Consider the following 18,192-nt stretch of genomic DNA (forward strand, 5'->3'; position numbering starts at 1 on the left):
AGAGGATGAGGGACCTCGAGCATCTCCCTTATGAGGAAAGGCTGAGGGACTTGGGGCTTTTTAGTCTGGAGAAGAGAAGGCTGAGGGGGGATCTGATCAACACCTATAAATACTTCAAGGGTGGGTGTCAGGAGGATGGGGCCAGGCTTTTCTCAGTGGTGCCCAGGGACAGGACAAGAGGAAATGGGCACAAACTTGAATATAAGAAGTTCCACCTCAACATGAGGAGGAACTTCTTTGCTGTGAGGGTGGCAGAGCCCTGGCAGAGGCTGCCCAGGGAGGTGGTGGAGTCTCCTTCTCTGGAGACATTCCAACCCACCTGGACACGTTCCTGTGGGACCTGCTCTGGGTGGCCCTGCTCTGGCAGGGGGTTGGACTGGATGGTCTCCAGAGGTCCCTTCCAGCCCCATGGGATTCTGTGATTCCGTGACTGCAAATCCATCTGTATTTAAGTATTTTACACACCTAAATTTACGGATTAGGACTCCAACTCCTAGAGAAGATCACCCCGAGGGATGTCCAGCTCTTCTCCTGCACCACCCTCTGAACACGCTGCAGTAACGAACTGAGACTTACAGCCCCTGGTGACGGACCCAGCTCCAGGAGCTGAGCCTGTGGAGACAACGGCAGAACAAACGCTCGTCAACAAGAGCTAATTTATTTCTTACCAGACAGAGGAAAGTCAGTACAGCATTTCTTTTAACATCAACAAGTCCTAGGTTAAACTCAACAAATCTTAATGCGGTGACTTGCGGTATGAAGCTGTGCGTTGTCCCCCCCCCAGCACCCCCAGCAGGGCCTTCGGTCCTTTCAGTGATCAAAATACTCCGCTTTCCGCTGCACTCGCGCTCAGCTTCTCTCACATCATCTCACGACAATTTATGTGGTGCAATCACACCTCTCACGTATCAGGATTTCCAGAAGTAGGAAGAACACAGACATTTAAAATAGCAGGGCATCCAGGCAAGGCCAGCGGAATAAATTTAATCCACACATTATAAATGTGATGCTAGAAGTGTTAAAACCCCGGACCTCCCGAGCCACATAATACCACCATCTCGGATCAGCAAATAAGTTACTTCTATTCCGTACGGATTAAGATATGCAGAGAAACACCAAGTACTGCCAAGAGCTGCCAAAAATGCAGAGGTGAACTAATAAGTCTAAAATACGACAACAAAATTCCAAACCAAACTAGTGAAAGAGTAACTTGAAGAAAACCTAAATTTCAGAACTTTGTGATACCTCTTCCATTTTGAAGTGAAGGCATTAAAAACAATACTCATCATTTCAGCTGCTGCACAGCTTTTTAAAGGATAATCCTGTGTGCGTGGCATATTTTGATTATGTTTAAATACTTTAAAACAGAGGTTCTTTTTTTTCCCCAAGAGCATGCCCAAATGATTGGAACACATGTACTGAATTGCATGGTTTCACAACAGCGATTTTGTCATACCAGTAATTTAGTGGAACCCGGTGCATCTCCTTTTGCAAACTTACATTCTAAAATCTCAAATTCATAAATATTTATATTTTAAATATTTAATTTTACATGAATATTGGGTATTCTTAGTATTTTATTCCTCCTGTTTCCAGGTACTAGTTTGATAAGGAAACCATTTTTACATCACAATCTGATCTGACCGGGCACTCCGTTAGACTACAGTCTTTAAGAATCATTATTTTAAAACCTATTTCCTAAGGCAAAACTAAAAGAAGTTTATCGGAAGAGTTGTACACCAGGGTTCACCTGCAGAAGTTAAATAATAGCTTGGCTGTTAATTAATTAGTCTGATTAATATATTTTTTTTTAAGTTAACATTCACCACTTTGGCTTTCCAATGCTCTGACACTGCCTGTCACGTCAGGAGTTTAAGTAGAACCCGAGAGCCCTTGAAGCAAATTCAACATCTCGTCAAGGTACGGCTTTAAATACGAATATTAGTAGTTCAAACTTCACAAATAATTAAAAAAGGATTAGTATCATCTCTCATACAGCCAGGTTGCGGCGTGTAATGTTTGACACACAACCTGTATCTCGTTAGTGCTTGCTTACTTCAGCCCTGCGCGCCGCGGTGCCGCAGCCGCTCGTGCCCCCACACGCCTTCTCTTCGGGCGGTGCCGTGTCCCGAGGAGCTTTCTCTCGCTCGGGTTTCCCGGGGGCAGGTTTGGGTAAGGTCATCTGGAACGCGCACCACAGGGTCGTACGTGCCTTACGCGTCGTCACGCTCATCTCTTTAATGGCCAAAGCCAGAGCAAACACGTCTGCGGGGAGGAAACGGTGCGTTAATCTCTATCACACAGGCCATCGGCAAGCACTGCTTGGGATTAATTCAGCCCAGCAACGCTGAAACCAGCAAAACTTTTTAGTGGCTGGTTTTGTGTCTGTCTCTTTACAAGGCTGTAAAATTGAACCTAAGCAAGCATTGATTTTTAGGCCCTCATAAGTACCTAAATTCCATAGATTCTGTATATTTTGTTAGAGCACCCACTTAGCTGTCACCTAGTATCAGGAGGACCCAAAGCCCCACGGTCACCCCTGCTTTGGGAAGTGTCCCATCTGCAACACCCACTAAAGGCCTCCTGCCCCTTCCTGGATGCTCACAATTCCTCCACATCCAAAAAGTGGATCCTTTGCCCGTCTCACCCAAGAAATCATTGGGACAGATGAAGGAATAGCTCATTTATGGCATTTTGTTAAAGCACAGAGATCACGTTCTGCAAAAATTTGGCAAAACCCACCACTTTAAAATGAAGAAGTGGTACAGTGTCCATTTATTCAACAGCAATCACTTAATGCTTTGATTTCAATTGCAGCCCGTGTGAAGAAACAAATTCTTGAAATGTCAGAGTTTTCAGTCAGAGGTTGCATGTTACTCTGGGGTAGGGGCAGAGGTGCTCCCCTCAGAGTGGGTCACACTACACCGTGTCTCCTGCCTCCCTGCTCACACTCTGCGTGGGGTTGGAACCAGCAGGAGATTGACTCACGTCCTGCCCTTCCATGTCCTCCTGCCCTTCCACGTCCTCCTGCTCAGGGAGCACGACTGCAGTTTCATTTATGGCAAAAAAGCTGGCACCCACCTTCAACAGACACCCCGGGATTCGCTGTTCCGTACCTGCTGTACGAGGGGTACCTCAGAAAAGGGCAGAGCTAAAGGCCTAACCTCACCCTCTCCCAGCCCCTCCTCATCACCTCCTCTGCCTTGCGCTCCCTGGGCTGGGTTCTCTGAAACCCACTCTGAGACATCACTCCTTCCTTCTGCACAGAGTGACTACCAGTTCCCCTCCAGTGACCACCAATTCCCCTACACTGACCACTGCTGATGGTCTGGAAGGAGCGGTACAGAAAATTCAGGTAATTGTAAAGAATCACCATGAAAATCCACTTGTCCATCAGGAGTGACAGCCATCCAAAGAATTTTAGAAGGTAGAGTCTGGAAGGGTAACTCCAGAGACAGACCACAGAGTGGGAGGATGTGATTATGAGGTCTTGTGTTTTCAGAATTCCAACTTCCACACCAAGCTTTGTGGAATCAAGAAGAGACACCAGGAGCAGTGTCACCTGGGCTGCCTAAAAGCAGCTTAGAAACAAGTGACACATAAATGTGCGTCTCAAAGCTGTGAGATAGGGCTGGCACTCAGGTTGCTACCAAAGGAAGAAGGGAAAATCCCACAGTAATAAGGAAGAGCTGTTGTGAAGTCTTTAGTTCAATGCAGTTGAATGAGAGTTACAGACATTAAAAAGGTCCTTTCTCCCCTCAAAAGATGGTTTTTAACTTCTATACCTTTCTGAAAAATCGTCAGCGCTGAATCAAGGGCAATCTCACAGCAGAGGTATGGTCAGTGCTCTGATGTTGTTCGGGTGACAGATGGCACTCCATAAAACCCTTTTTCTTATCATTGTGATTTCTTCCAGAACTTCATTAAGTGTTCAAAGACATTCACAAACAAGTGCCAGACACCTCATACAGTTCCACAACTTCCACATGTTACTAGAATTTTTCAGACCTATGTTGTGGATGAAAACAACCGATCTGATGCAGCTCAGATCCACCCACTTCCCACTGAAGGAAATCTGTGTTGCACCTAAAGCCAGGGAGCTGGGAGAAGACCAAGGCTCATCTATGAATTTTATTTAAATAAAAATTCCTGGAAAAAAGGACACAACAGACAGGTCCTGCCTGATAAGATACTTAATATCAGATCAGATGGAACAGAAAGGTGGTGCAGAAACAAGGCTGGGCCAGGGAAGAGCTCTTCTCAAATGAAACAAGAGAGCTCTGGCAAAAAGAGGAGAGGCAGAGCTTCAGGTGTGCTCCTCAAGGCTCTCCTGGACGTGCAGCAGATACAGTTACTACATTCAATGATCTTCTGTTGGAAAAGTCCTTGCCAGTTGCTGCAACAAGTGAACACACCTTGGGGACAGGCAGTACGGGGGATGAGAGGCAGAGAAGGAAATCAGATCACATGGTGCAAAGTCCTCTTCTTTCTCTTCTTTTTGACCAAGGAGTAGATCTTGGGGTACGACAGCTCCTCTTTTCCAGGCTCCTCGGTTCCAAAGAGCTCACTGATGTATATAAGAAGTAATGCCAAGTAAAGCCAGTGCCAACTATTTTCATGGGCTTAAACACTCAAAAAAATCTCTTCATCTTAACAAGCCACATCATCTTCAATCAAGGTAGACAGAAACAAGAATGATGGTGAACAGGTGAAAAGAAAAATTGCTATAGTGTATCTGCTGAAGTAACCTTGAGAATTACAGAACTGCATGATGGGACACCCCAAAAGAGGGAAAGAATCCACCCAATTCAGCTGTGGAAAGCAAGGCAGGAAGTGAACAGAGGGCTCTCAGAAACGTAAGGGAGCTTCCAACACCGCGCCGTAGCTCAGAGCATCACAGGCAGCAGGAATGTGCTCTGCTTCATATCTGAGAGAGGAGGGATCCTGCCATTCTGCCTGTGCACCACTGAAGGATTAAGCTGAATATTCTGCATATTTTGGACACCATCAAGAATAAAAACATCCTGACCAATATATTTTTGGGTATCCATCTAAAATACAATTTGCATTTTACGTCAATCTATGACAGAATATGCCTGAAGAGCAAATCCATTCATAACACAAGGCCATCGTGGTCTCTGCACAGACTCAGCCTGGAGACACCACGGCAGTTCCACCCAGAAACACAGACAGGGCTGGAGGGGTGACAGGGCCAGGAATGTGAGGGACAGGGGGAAGAAAGAGACACTAGTTTGGTACCACCTCCAACCCCAAGCTGCATTACAAAAACACCCCACCACCTTTTCATGACTTGCTAGTTTATTAATTGAATGAATGCACTCCAAATTGAGTTAACACATTTGTCTCTAAACCCCAGTTTTAGTGTCTTCTCAAAACCGTCATCTAACCCCCCCAGTCTGCTTTTCTCAAAGCTCTAGACACTGAAAAATAAATTAAAACTTTAATACAAAACCCCTCACACTTTTTTATAGACTTGCAACACGTGTAGAATTTTTTAGCTACCTTATAAAAGTACATAAGCATAGTTATACCTCTGTCATCTTGGCATCTGGGAGCTCCTTGCCTCTGTCGATTTGAAGCATTTACAATTTCATCTTTTCTACGGGACTGCACTACATGAATTACCTCCAGGTGTTTATCAAGAGCAGTAGAAATGTTAGCGTGAAGGGGAGAACTGCGAAGGCGCTCCATTTTTCCCAGTAAAGTCACAACCTGATGAACATTTTACACGTTACAGGAGTTCAAACTATGCTCATCTAGATTTACAAGAAAATTAACTAGATTAGGAAGAACAGATTAACAATAACCATTATTTTCTTTTGAGAACAGTTTATAAAGTTACAGTTGAAGTAGTTAAATTCTTACCTAGGATTTCTTCTTCTCCAGAACCGAAGCTGTAGAATACCTGGGTGTGCACAGTGCAACAGCAAAGCTAAAATTCCCAGTTATTAGGACACCCAGCTTACTAATTAATAACAGATATATACGACTTTGAGATAACCATGTGACAGGAGGTGGTTTCGTGACAACGTGCATTCCTCTGAATCAAGCCCACTGTGGTCCTCCTGTCCATCAGCACTTCCCTCAGGCCCTCCCTTCCATTCCATGCAGATGGAATTATCCATCTGGACACTGCCCTGCTGCAATTGTCCAGGTGAAAACCAGTCCCACAAACACCGGCCAGTTTTCACCCAGCTGCTCTCCTTGTGCTGTGCTGGCACAGAGCCACAGCCAGCGTGGGACAGGAGCTGGGATTGGATTTGCTAATTGAAAATCTGCATCTTTGTTTATTTTATAAGTCACATTTCTACAAAATCACATTTCTCCCTGGGTGAGTGATTCCTCAACCACGGCTCACAGAGCACTGAAGAACCTGGTTACTGGTCTGCAGAAAGAGATATAACCCCAGATTCCAAAAATGTAATGTTTTTGGGCAATGGCTACACTCCATGACCTATAAAGAAGCCTGATGCTTCATGGTCATCCACAGGTTAGAAATAAGCAATGGAAGGTCTGGGAGCACAGTGCAACGCAACACACTTGGTGTTTCCTTGCAAGAAAACTACTGTAGGCTTCCCTGGCAAATGGACCAGCACAGAGTTTTTAAAATGTAAGAAAAAGTGGCAGGCAAAGGCATCTGCACCAGGGCAGTGTGCCCAACGTGCTGTAGGTACCCTCAGAGCAGGCTGCTGGCCAGGACAGGTATTTTGGCAGCAGCACCCTCAGCAGCAGAGCAGAGCAGCCCACTCCTCGCTCCGGGGAGAGCACTCAGAAGGAGCGAGCTCCCGCTGCCGGACCCGTCCTGCTCTCCCTCAGATCCCACAAAAGCCTGGGGGGGGCAGAAAAAACCGCAGGCAGAAATAAACTGCACAGGTTACTGTGACAGCAGTAACAACCAATACACTCAAAAAGTGACTTTTCCCATTTTTTAAACTCTCAGCTTCCTTATAAAAGCGAAGGGAGAACTTCACACAAACAATCAGTCACTAAGACAGGAAACTACAGCAGGTAAGACTGACTGAGAATCACTAGATTTGTTTCTGAAGAAAAAAGCCAGATTTTAAGTAGTGGCACAGCAGGATTATGGAAGCAAGTGAAACAAAGCAAGCGGAACCTGACAGCCATTTCCCCTCTCGCTGACATGTCCACATTCTGAAGACCTGGTTTTCAGGTACCACAACCTCATCCAATGGGATCCACAGCTGATAGTTAAATAATTAAACCTTCTTTATACTAAGCCTGGGAGAAGTGCCAGGTGTCTAAAAGCAAAATCCACACAAGTCAGCAAAGCTGAGCTGCCCCAGCAGCCCAACAGGAACCACTGAAGGCTCAAATGCTCGCTTTCCCATCCCCTCAGGTTTTTCCAAAGTTCATCCTGTGCTCCCAAGAGACACTTCCTTCTCCTCATGACTCAGAGGCATTAACGAACCTGCCCTTCTCCTGCAAAGCACCACTGATCCATCTGACTGCCACAGGGCTTGCCAAGTAATTCCCATCCTTCACTGGGAAAAGCAGCAAGCCACCAGTGATGCTGGGGCTGACCACTGGAGCGGCAGGGTCCCAGCGAAACAGCCAGCAGAGCCACAGAGCCTGCAGTCCAGGGGTGAACATGCGCCATGGGGTGAGGACTGATGTTTCAGGCCCAGCTTTGATGACTGTTCTTCACAAACAGGGACTAGAATGCTTTCCCCGGCCCATACAGATGGGGAAGAGTAGCCTTCGCTACTGGAAATAAGCCAATATTTCCCCTTTGTGGCAAAAATCACTCTCAGTCCCGAATCGAAGAGCTTCAACAGAACAAACTGGAGGTCCAGCCTCAGAGCACCCCGCAGTGGGGCGACTACGGCTTCCCCAGTTACAGCAGAGCTGTGGATTTACATCTCTCTAGACAGGGGAGATGGGACACAGACTGTAGAGAGGAGAGCCTGGTTTAAAGTTTGCTTAATAGCTACTGAGGACATAGTGAAGGAAGGTACTGTCACCTTTCCATCAGCTACGCTTTGTTCTGGAACTGAAAGCAACTCTAAGTCTCCAATGAGAAAAACAAAGTCAAGTGTGTGACCACCAAGAGGAGTTAAGTAGGTGCTCCATGCCACGAAGAGTTAGTCCCAGATTCAGCCATCTCAACTTCCACTTGAACCCTTTGGCCATCACTAAGCTTTTGGTGTTAGAATCCAGGTCTAACAGCCCCACTGTGCTTTTGAGAATCCTTAAAACTACTTTTCAGTTGCTACCTAACAAGGGTTTGAGGTTCTATACCCTTAAGTTTGGTTCCTCAAATGGCTAGAGAAGACTAAGTTCTTTTTAGATGCATTTTTAAAGTACTAGGACAAGGACAGGCAAGCCTTCTCAAAGTGGAAACTTCCTACCACTGTTCTTTTGGGGTTCATAAAGCTGTAGTTTAAAAAAATGTACATTAAGCCTGGCAACACATCTTTCCCTACACTCAGCTGTCTGAAAAAGAGCAGGCAGTTGCCCCAGACAGATGTCAGAAGGCAGCAAGCAGACATGGCTCCACAGCTTATTTCACCTGTGTGAGACTGGGAGGAAGGACAGTGCCTTAGCCCTGCTGCCCGGGGAGGGGCCGAGCTCAGCAGTGCTGCTCCCTCCCAAGACTAGCCCTGCTCAGAATGACAACCGCTGCCTTTAATCCCCTGTCCCCTCGCAGGGGCAGCTTTGCTTTCAGCCCACATCTCTCCTCCTCTCTCGGCCTCCGAAGGGCCGGATCAGACCCTTCCTGATCTGCTGGCTGGAGATCTGCTGATCTCCTCCCTCTCCTCTCCCTCGCAGAACTCTGCTGCTGCCTCACAAAGAAGTGTGACACTGTGCACTGGCACCATCGTTTGGCCACAGAGCCACTGGCAGCTCAGAAGACACCAGTCCCGCTCGCCCTACAGGTTATGGCTGTTTGGCCTAAGAAACAAACCAGTAACACCAATTCTGGCTGAGGTTGAATCAAATAACCACTCTGCATTAAAAAAATACAAGACTCTCAAGCAAATATGGATCAAAGTCTTACAAACATTAACTAAACTTGCCTTTTTCCCCACAAATACCTCTTCTAATACAGTGTCTACAAATCTACAGCGAACATTTCTCTGCTGAGCTGCTTGAAACAGAAGAACTCAAAGGTCAGGCCCATCTCAGAGCCGTGCAAGTGGACAGGCCAGATGAGCGGGTTCTGGCAACTGGTGCCCACTCCTGCACCAGGGCACACCCCCTCCTCACGCCTGCACCTCCTCACGCGTGCACACCAACGTGAGCCCAGCTCCTCGGCGCGTTCCCTGGTAACAGCAGCAGCGAACCTGGAGCTGCAGAAACCCTAGCAGGGACTGCTGAAAGATTATTCCCTGCACATCATTTAAGAACAAAGCTATTTTGGGAAAAGCTGCTCCCATCAGCATACATATCTCATACTGTACTCTAAGTTCTGTGTGATAACCTCAATAGTTTTTTTTGGGTTTCTTTTTTTTTTTTTTTTTTTTTAACTCACTCTGGCTTGTTCACGTAGCTGATCCACAATTAAACGATCAACTCTTGATGGGTTTGATGTCGGCCGCGGAATCGGGGTGTTGTTAGCACTGGAAACCTTTTTCCCCTGGAAATTCTTCGCAAGAGCCGATTCAGTCTGCAGGAAAACAAAAGAATAACTCCCTAAGAACACAAGCTGCAAAATGTTCTTCACTACAGGAACAAGAAGAAATATCAGATGTACAATTCTTTTCCCTTAGAGTTTTGGGGTTTTTTTTTAAGCAGATAATGAGGATTCAGTCATTTGGGATTTAACCACTTGGTAAGACAATCACCTGTTTTAAGTGAACAACCACTTTACCCAGAGCAGTTCAACTGAAGTAATTATGCCAACGTAATGTGTTTTAGAAGAGCTGCTCACACTAACTACAGCCTGTACTAATTTTGCCTGTAAATAAAATGGAAGCAAGTTGGAATTACAAGGCAAAAAAGAATGAGCAAACAGGTTTGAACCCCATCCACAAAATTAAAATAAAATTGTTTAAGTCAGCAATTAACCTAAATTTTTATACAGATTAGTCAAACTAAAGAAATGGTTTTGGGTTGGTTTTTTTTTTTTTTGTTAAAATGAAATAATATTTTATTTAGCCATCAGGAAATTCCTTTGAAACCTGACTTCAAGATTTCAAATTTCAATCTTTCTCACCCTATTGTTACATCACTCTGGAACAGCTGTAACACCATACCCCTAAATCTGTTCTAAAATGGCATTTCTTAGTTCTGTGGTGCTCCACACGAAGCTGCAGCCTCATTTTCTCCACACCCCTCCCCACTTCCCAGCATGTGTTAACTCTTTCTCTTTTGCACTTCTCTGTGCAAGCCTGGACATCAATCTCCCCTTCTCAAGTCAAGCTCGTTCTCTCTCTAACCCCTCTGTTCAAAGAAACACCCATATTTTGTCAGGAAACACTCTGGCAAACCCCCCCTTACAGCCCCTCACAATGAAGTTTATTCGGGTGGACTGGCCCCACAGAGCTTCCAGAGGTGACAGCCCCATGGCCAGCCCCCACCACCCCCAGGTGACAAAAACAAGCTTCCCTCCTAGAAAGTCACAGCTCCTGATTGTTTTTGAGCTTCAATAAAGTTCAGAACTTTAACTTCAGTTTAACTGGTGAAACTAAGGCAACTTTTACATTCAACAAAGGTAGCTTGAAGCACTTCTGCTGGTGACCAAAAAGGCCATCAAAACTGCTTCATGTAGGGCTTCCCACAGAACTACCTGAGCTGTGATCAAGGGTTTTACTATTACCCTTTCTTCAGCCTCTGTCTCTGGCGGGGGGGGGAAGAAGAGCCCCTTCAAATATACCTTAGGTTTAAAACATCAGGGGAACAGGAGAAGAACTCATTGAAAGAACTAAAAGTATAGGGCCTAAGAAATGTAATGAATTCTTTAAAGGATTAAAGTTTAATTCCAATTAAAAATATAACTAATGGGTTTGCTTTCGAAGTTTCAAAATGCATTGTATTTATTGTATTAAGAAAAGGAAGTGTGACAGCTTTGCTAGTCACACACACCTTCCCCAGCCCCAACAGAGACTGAAAAGTCACTGAATTCCCGCTTTAAGTGCAACATTCAATACAGCATCAGTTACGTTCCCACCCAGGCTACCAACCTTCAAAATTTCCATTTTCAGTCCCAAATATAAAGGAAAATGAAGTCTTTTACCTTTGAAGTCCCATTAAGCATTTCAACTCCTAGCAGAGAGAATTACCCATGACCTCTAACTCCACAGAGCAGGATGAGATCTACATCAAATCTGTGCTATGGCATATTAAATTGATTTTTTTTTTTTTTTTACCTTCTTTCTCTCTTTCTCCAGAGCTCTCCATTGTTCGTAACACTCTTCTAGTCTAACATGAAGCTCGCTGGCAGGCCCGCTACGGGTTTTGACTTGCCTTTGAAATCCAAATGCGGGTACAAAACCAGAAAAGGAGCCCTCACCGTACACCTTATCGTTTTCTCCAGAGCTCTCCACTGTTCGTAACACTCTTCTAGTCTAACATGAAGCTCGCTGGCAGGCCCGCTACGGGTTTTGATTTGCCTTTGAAATCCAAACGCCGGTACAAAACCAGAAAAGGAGCCCTCACCGTACACCTTATCGTTCAGGTAAGGGTAGAAGCGTTTTAAATCATCGCGGGAGAACAAGTCGTGGGAGTCCATCAGAGGGACGATGGAACGGCCAAGGAGACGGGCTGATCTCAAGGGGAAGGCACTAGAGCCAAGCTGCTGAGTGCGCCGAAAGTCCCCCATCATGGAACTGCTGGAAACGCCCGGTACCTGCAGGGAACTCGGGGGACTGAGGGGGTTACCGTCCCCGCTCCCCTGCCTGAGGTTAAACGGACCCTGAGACTCCAGTAAATCCTGGTACACGGTCTGCAACAGCCCATCCGCGGGTTTCTGTCCCTCCAGGTCATAACGCTCACTCTGTGCCTTCAACTGGAAACGGTGTTTGTTCATGTTCTCAATGATCCCGAACTGCTGAGCGGAGTAACTGTCGCAGAATCCGTTTGGCTGCTTTAATTTCTTTTCACTTAAATACTCAATGAGATTCTCTTCTCCACTCCTCATCAGTGCTTCCACGCAAGCAGCAGACCGAGCTCGTTCTGCCGTGTTATAACCAAAATCAAGACTTGAAAAAAATGGATTGTCTTGAAACTTGTGAAATAAATTACTATTTAAAGGGAAATTTGCAGACGATAACTGAAAAAAATCATTAGAGTGACTGGAACTTTTTGGAAAAGCAGATAAATGATTATTCAGTTTCAACAAAGGACTTGGATTCTGAAATGGGGCAGAAGCAGTGGTTTTGGTTTGTGTGTTCATCCAAGCTGGCCTCACATTAGCGCCCGCCGGAGGGTTTGCTGGGTTTGGTAACAAGGGAAGGGATTTACAGTACTCAGAATTCTGAAGATCGGACTTGGAAAACTGCTGCTTTTCTACACCATTGGCACAGTCACTATTCCCTGGACAAGCTGCAAATGATTTCAGTCCATACTCAAATTTTTGCCCCAAATCAGTGCAGAATGAAGCCTCATTTGCAAATTGCTTTTCCGAAAGAAGTCCTACAGCCTTGGGAAATGTAAAGTTTTGCTGATCTGAAATTGTATCTTCTATTTTTTTCTGAGTTCCTGATTTAACTTGAAATAATTTACTATAGGGTTCCGCATCCAGAGATGGTGCCTCAATGGTTCCATTTACTAACTTTTTATTTTCTTGGAGGCTACAATTGGTGCTCTTGTTTGGCTTTGCTTTACCAGCATGAGAGTATTCAGTGTACCTACTGTAATCTGTGTTTTCATTGTATCTGTGAAACTGTGGAAGGAACATCTCTGCCCGCTTTTGCTGCAACTGCGCATCCGCTCCTTTGGGACACACCTTCTCCCTCCCGTAAGAATAAGCATCGTCTCCCAAGTCTTTGATTACTTCTGAATATCCAACTTGGGGTGTAAAGGCGTTTTTTATGTATGGATAGTTCTGATACACGGGTGTTGTCTTCATATTCTCATTAGTCTGCACGTTACAACAGTTGGCATGATCATTCCTGGAAGGGTACAAACACTGCTCTTCAAGGTCTATGCCAGTAAACCCACGACAACACTCCTCTACTTTCTGCTGCGATGTAAGATTACTGCTTTGCAAGTACTGTTTCTCAGCAGCAGAGACGGATTCACTACTATAAAACCCCTGCTGTGAGACAGCTCCAACGACTGGTCTTTTCGTTTCTGGCAGCAGGTCGGGGTGGTCTGCGATTCTGGTTGCATTCAGGGGCCACACTGACTTCAGGTTGGGAGGGCAGCTCCTTGAGAAACAAGAAATACACGATTAGGTTCGTCACGCTCCTCCTCCATCCCCGAATGCAGAAACAGGTTTAAAAAACCCCAAATTTCTCTCGAATGATTCAACGATGTCTTACGCCAACTTCTATCCATTACTGGCATCTTCACAGTTCCCCTTAGCTAGATGAGGAAACTGATTCTGGCTTGTCTAAACCCATAATCCTTATGAGATCCATACAATGCCTTCAAGCTGCAAGCAATGTGTACACACCAAATTATCACCAGCCAACCCCGTGAAGAGATTCAATATCCACCACCACCAAAATACTCCTGGATAAACAACAAGTTAAGATAACCACGCTTCCCAAACCACCTAAACCTTTCAAAGCCACGTCCCAGCCCTCCAGACACACACTTCTCTGTATCATCTTCCCTACTGCTTCAGAAGGGCCCGTGTTACACTGGCTTACACTGCTTCCTGCAGGTAAATCAAGAATAAGCATCCCAGCACGTTTCCTTTCCTTCCACTAATTACCATGGATTAACGCAGGACGATCGCTGACTGTCAAGAAAAGCTGTAAACAGACTAAGTAAAAAATGGAATTGTGCCTGGAAGTCATTACAGTCACAGCTAAATTTGGCAGCGCTGAAAACAGAAATTCAACCTTCACTGTCTGAAGTGAAGGAATCCGTAAGCTATCTCTTGAAGTTTTCCCTCACTGCAGCCACATCACTCACCACATATACAGAAATCTCTGGAATTTTGGGAGAAAACAGAAGGGAAGAGTGGTGCCTGGCTTGGGAACCCTGGGAACTGCATTCCCTTTCTTATCCCTTAGGCCTAGAACACTCAGATTTGGACAGAAGATTGTGAGCTCTCTAAGTATCTCGGGGATGCTGGATCCAAATCCTTCTCTGTCGTGTTACTACCACTACCTAATAGGTTCTTCTGGGGCTAGAATACAGGTATAACAAATCTGACATTTAGATATGTAAATATTGCTTAGGTAGAACTATCATCAAGAAATAGTAATTTTGCTTGAATTCTTCTCTCCTGCCGGTTCAGGAAAGCGTGAAAGAATAGGATTTTGTGTTTTGTGTACTCTTTCTGTAAACTGAAATGAATCAAGATAGGAACCTAAAGTCTGAATTCAGTCGATCTACAAAAACAGACCAGGCATATATTCCAAGAGATTTATTTGAATACAGCCTTTCCACAACTTACTTAAAAATGCCAATTAAAAAGTTCTGTAAATATCAGAAAGCTAGAAACTATCATGTAATTTGAGTACCCAGAGAAAAGCTTTCAAGTGTCACAAGTGAAATATTAGAAGATTAAGGGAAAGGAAGGGAAACTGTGAAGAGCACGAGGACTGCCAGCAGCAGATGCAGAGCTGACTAACAGAACACAGACACTGAGGAAGAGAACACACCAGGCCTGCACGGCCACACACTCACCCCTCAGCACAATACGGCTGCGATTTATCTTGTTCTTCCAAGATGTTAGACACGAGTCCGTACAAATCTGTTTCACTGCCATAATCATTCCTTTCAGGCTGAATCCTGAAAATGAATTGCGTATTAATGAAAACAATTACTTTGTTTGAAATATTTCATAAACAAACAAGCAAAAAAATCCATCTACTCCATCAGTGTGCACATCCTCTCTGTGAAATGTGACTACCTGGACTTCACGCTGCTCTGAGCGGCAGCAGGAGGCTTGGTGTCGTCTCCGTAGGTCGACCATGGTGCGTATAAAAGGGAAGGGTCCACAGGTGCAGAGAACTCTGATGTTGAAAGGGAAGAACTGTAGGTCTGAGGTAGCTCTACATTTTCTTCATTCTGCATTTTATTACAACAAAAGCACCGATTTTAATATTAAACACATCAAATTGTCATTTTTTTCATTCTATGAGGTTGTAACAAAGTTTGCCCCTGGAGTAACCAGAGCACAAGAAGCAAGCAAGACATGTACTTCTGACACAACGCTACAGCCAGTATCTGCTGGGGACCGCTACCCAGCGCACAATTCCTGTGGGAGTCCACTCTTAGTAACTGGGAACACTAACAGTGTTTTCACAGGGTTAGATGTTAAAGATCCACCATATACTCCTCCATGGAGCAGAGCAGTGACAAGCAAAGTCAGGTTTTATTCCCAGTGAGGTTTTTTGCCTAAATATGGGCAGGCGTCTACTTCACGTCTCGGCTCCCCGTGTCTGCAAAATACTTCTGTAAGCAAAAAAGGTGCCCAGTTTGTGAAGGACATGGAAGAACAAAGCCACGCAAGTCTGGGATAGAGTAAGTAATGGGTCTATTCTTGAAAGTATTGGAAATGAGTTTCGATTCATTTATTTGAGTCTTTTACCTCAGTGAAAGTTTATGGCTATGTAAGACCTAACAAACAGAGAGGTCTGATACTTACCTGCCCTGGCACTTTCTTCTGGTCAGACTAAGAACCCGCTGCTGACCAGGCTGGTTTATCCCAACGTTTGGGCTCTGTGTCTGTGACACACCACAGGCACATCTCCTGCAATACCTAAGCTTCTCCTTCTTACCGACTTCCCAGTTTTCCTAAAAATAGTCATTTGCTCCTCACTTTGTCTACAATTGTTTATGCTAGCAGAATAACAAAGAACACTGAAATATTTTACTAAACACTATAAATTCCTTCATCTGTGGCTGTATTAAAAAGTCACTGTCTTTTCTGATTAACATCATGATGATGGAGATTTATTACAAATAAATCAAACACGGTGATTTGTGTTCGCCAGTATAAGCAACTGCATTAGAAATATTTTTTTGACCATTTTGTCTACAAGCAACACAAACTCTTACACAAATATAAAAGAAGTCATTTCTAATCAACTGAACCTGTGATTTGTAGCAAGCATAGAGCGAGCCAGAGCCTGTCATTCCGCTGCTGAATACATCCGTCAGCCTCCCGCCAGCTTCTGTGCTACTCCAGCAGCGACTGCCACCTCGGAACGCCACTTTGGGCTATGAGAGACAGGGAAAAAACAGTGGTAGAAAGACATAATTACACACAGCCCTGAGAGTTGTAGGTTTTATACCAACATGAACTTCTCCACCACCTTAATTTACATTTGAATTCTGCTCCATCTGCGTTTTCAAGGAAGTAGTTCCATATACGGATATTAGAACACTTTCATATTTGCCCTTGGAGAAAAGCTTAACCCATGAAACCACAGGAAATTCGCAAGGAAAGACACAGGGGAGGTGCAGAACAAGAGGAGATCTTCGTCCTCCCCCTTTACACCAGCTGAGCTTCTGAAGGGCTGAATCACCACGGAAGAACAACTACAGAAGTGGGAGAATTATCCTTCTGCGCATCGCTACACACCTCTTCGCCTTTCATCACCCCTCCTATTACATTGTTTACGTTACACAAATGCATATATCTGCATTTTCAGATTCCAGGAGCTAGGATTTTGCTGTAATACACACTCCAGGAGCTATGGTGGAAACCTGCCCCATTCTGTAACTCTGGGAGAAACAACTCCCACCCAAAACCCACCCCTCTCCCCATCGCCGGCCTGGGGGTGCTCAGAAATGGTTGGCCAGTGGGAGCAAGGAATGAAACAAAAAGAAAGCTAGGTCTCTTCTCTTCCCTTCTTCAGAAGGTGAGGTACACAAGGCAAATTTAAAGTTAAAATAAAACTTTAGCTGACAAATAAAAGTTGTTCGCATAACATTTAAAGTATCAGCTGTGAGAACCCAACAGGTTCATCATGAACCCAGACCAACAATCGGACCAGGACCCAACAGCAGCTCATTTGAAATGCTTACTAAATTCAGAAACAGCTCAAGTTTCACAGGACTACTGTTCTGAAAGTATTCTAAATAAGCACCCTCTCTGGAAAAAGTTTTTCTTCTACATCTACCTGAGGATGAAAACCCACTCCTCACCTAACGTACAGGGCCCACAGAACACCTTCCTTCTAGTTTATGCCACGTTCACACTGATGGATTAAAACTTGTTTTTCCCAGACACATTTTACAAATACGTGAACACACAATACCAGAATTAGTGTGCAGCACAGCTCCTTTTCTTATCCTAATTGTGCTGTTTTCTCCTTAGTTTTGCCCTTGCTCGATAAAGACACCTAGCACTTCCACAATTTGTGACCTCACAGAATGAGGTACCATAACGGGGAGCTGCTACAGACCTGGGACACCCCCACCAAACCAAACCCACTCAGTTTTTTCCCCAAATGGAGCTTTTTCAGGACACTGAAAAGCATTTTCTTGAAGCTTTCGAGCAGTTTCCTAGCACCCGTTAGCACAAGACAGGCCTAGCTCTAGACAGTCCCCCACAGGACAGCCCAATCGGGCCCGCGCTGTGTGGCGAAGGGCCTCTCCCAGCCTCAGCCCCACTCGGTTACCGGCGCCCAGGGGAATCCCGGGCCCCGAGACAGCTCCGACCGACCGCCGGCATTCTGACAGAAAAGTTGCGCAGCCCGGCCTCTTCCCAGCCCACGGCGCGGCCGCGGCCCCGTTCCCGTCCCTCACCTCCATGGGCGACCCCGGGACGTTAGCACAAGACAGGCCTAGCTCTAGACGGTCCCCCACAGGACAGCCCAATCGGGCCCCGAAGAGCCTCTCCCAGCCTCAGCCCCACTCGGTTACCGGTGCCCAGGGGAAGCCCGGGCCCCGAGACAGCTCCGACCCACCGCTGGCATTCTGACAGGAAAGTTGCACAGCTCAGCCTCTTCCCAGCCCACGGCGCGGCCGCGGCCCCGTTACAGTCCCTCACCTCCATGGGCGACCCCGGGACGGCGGCGATGGCGGCGACGGGGGCGATGGCGGCGGCTACCGGCAGCAAGCGCAGCCCCCCCGTCGGCG

General features: G+C 45.6%; 1 protein-coding gene across 1 annotated transcript; it reads right to left on the minus strand.

Annotated features, from left to right (window-relative positions):
- Positions 1 to 2,041: 2,041 nt before the first annotated feature.
- On the minus strand, positions 2,042 to 18,141 carry MEIOC (meiosis specific with coiled-coil domain). Its single transcript, XM_014942692.1, has 9 exons — positions 18,104 to 18,141; positions 16,201 to 16,326; positions 15,014 to 15,171; positions 14,788 to 14,892; positions 11,648 to 13,352; positions 11,352 to 11,501; positions 9,515 to 9,649; positions 5,553 to 5,733; positions 2,042 to 2,265 (listed from the first exon to the last, which is right to left on the minus strand). Exons 1-9 carry the CDS (start codon positions 18,107 to 18,109, stop codon positions 2,042 to 2,044), a joined length of 2,790 nt encoding a protein of 929 aa, XP_014798178.1. The 5' UTR covers positions 18,110 to 18,141.
- Positions 18,142 to 18,192: the final 51 nt, after the last annotated feature.

The sequence above is a fragment of the Calidris pugnax genome, unplaced genomic scaffold (genome assembly GCF_001431845.1).
Source record: "Calidris pugnax isolate Ruff unplaced genomic scaffold, ASM143184v1 scaffold108, whole genome shotgun sequence".
In the NCBI taxonomy this organism is placed as follows: Eukaryota; Metazoa; Chordata; class Aves; order Charadriiformes; family Scolopacidae; genus Calidris; species Calidris pugnax.

Bases quoted from the DNA above. Each gene is read 5' to 3' on its own strand.
- MEIOC (XM_014942692.1), bottom strand. The intron at 13,353-14,787 runs GTGAGTGTGTGG...TTGTTTCTCAAG, and splicing joins CAGCCGTATTGTGCTGAGGG to GAGCTGCCCTCCCAACCTGA. The intron at 11,502-11,647 runs GTGTACGGTGAG...GAAAACGATAAG, and splicing joins ACCCTTACCTGAACGATAAG to GTGTACGGTGAGGGCTCCTT.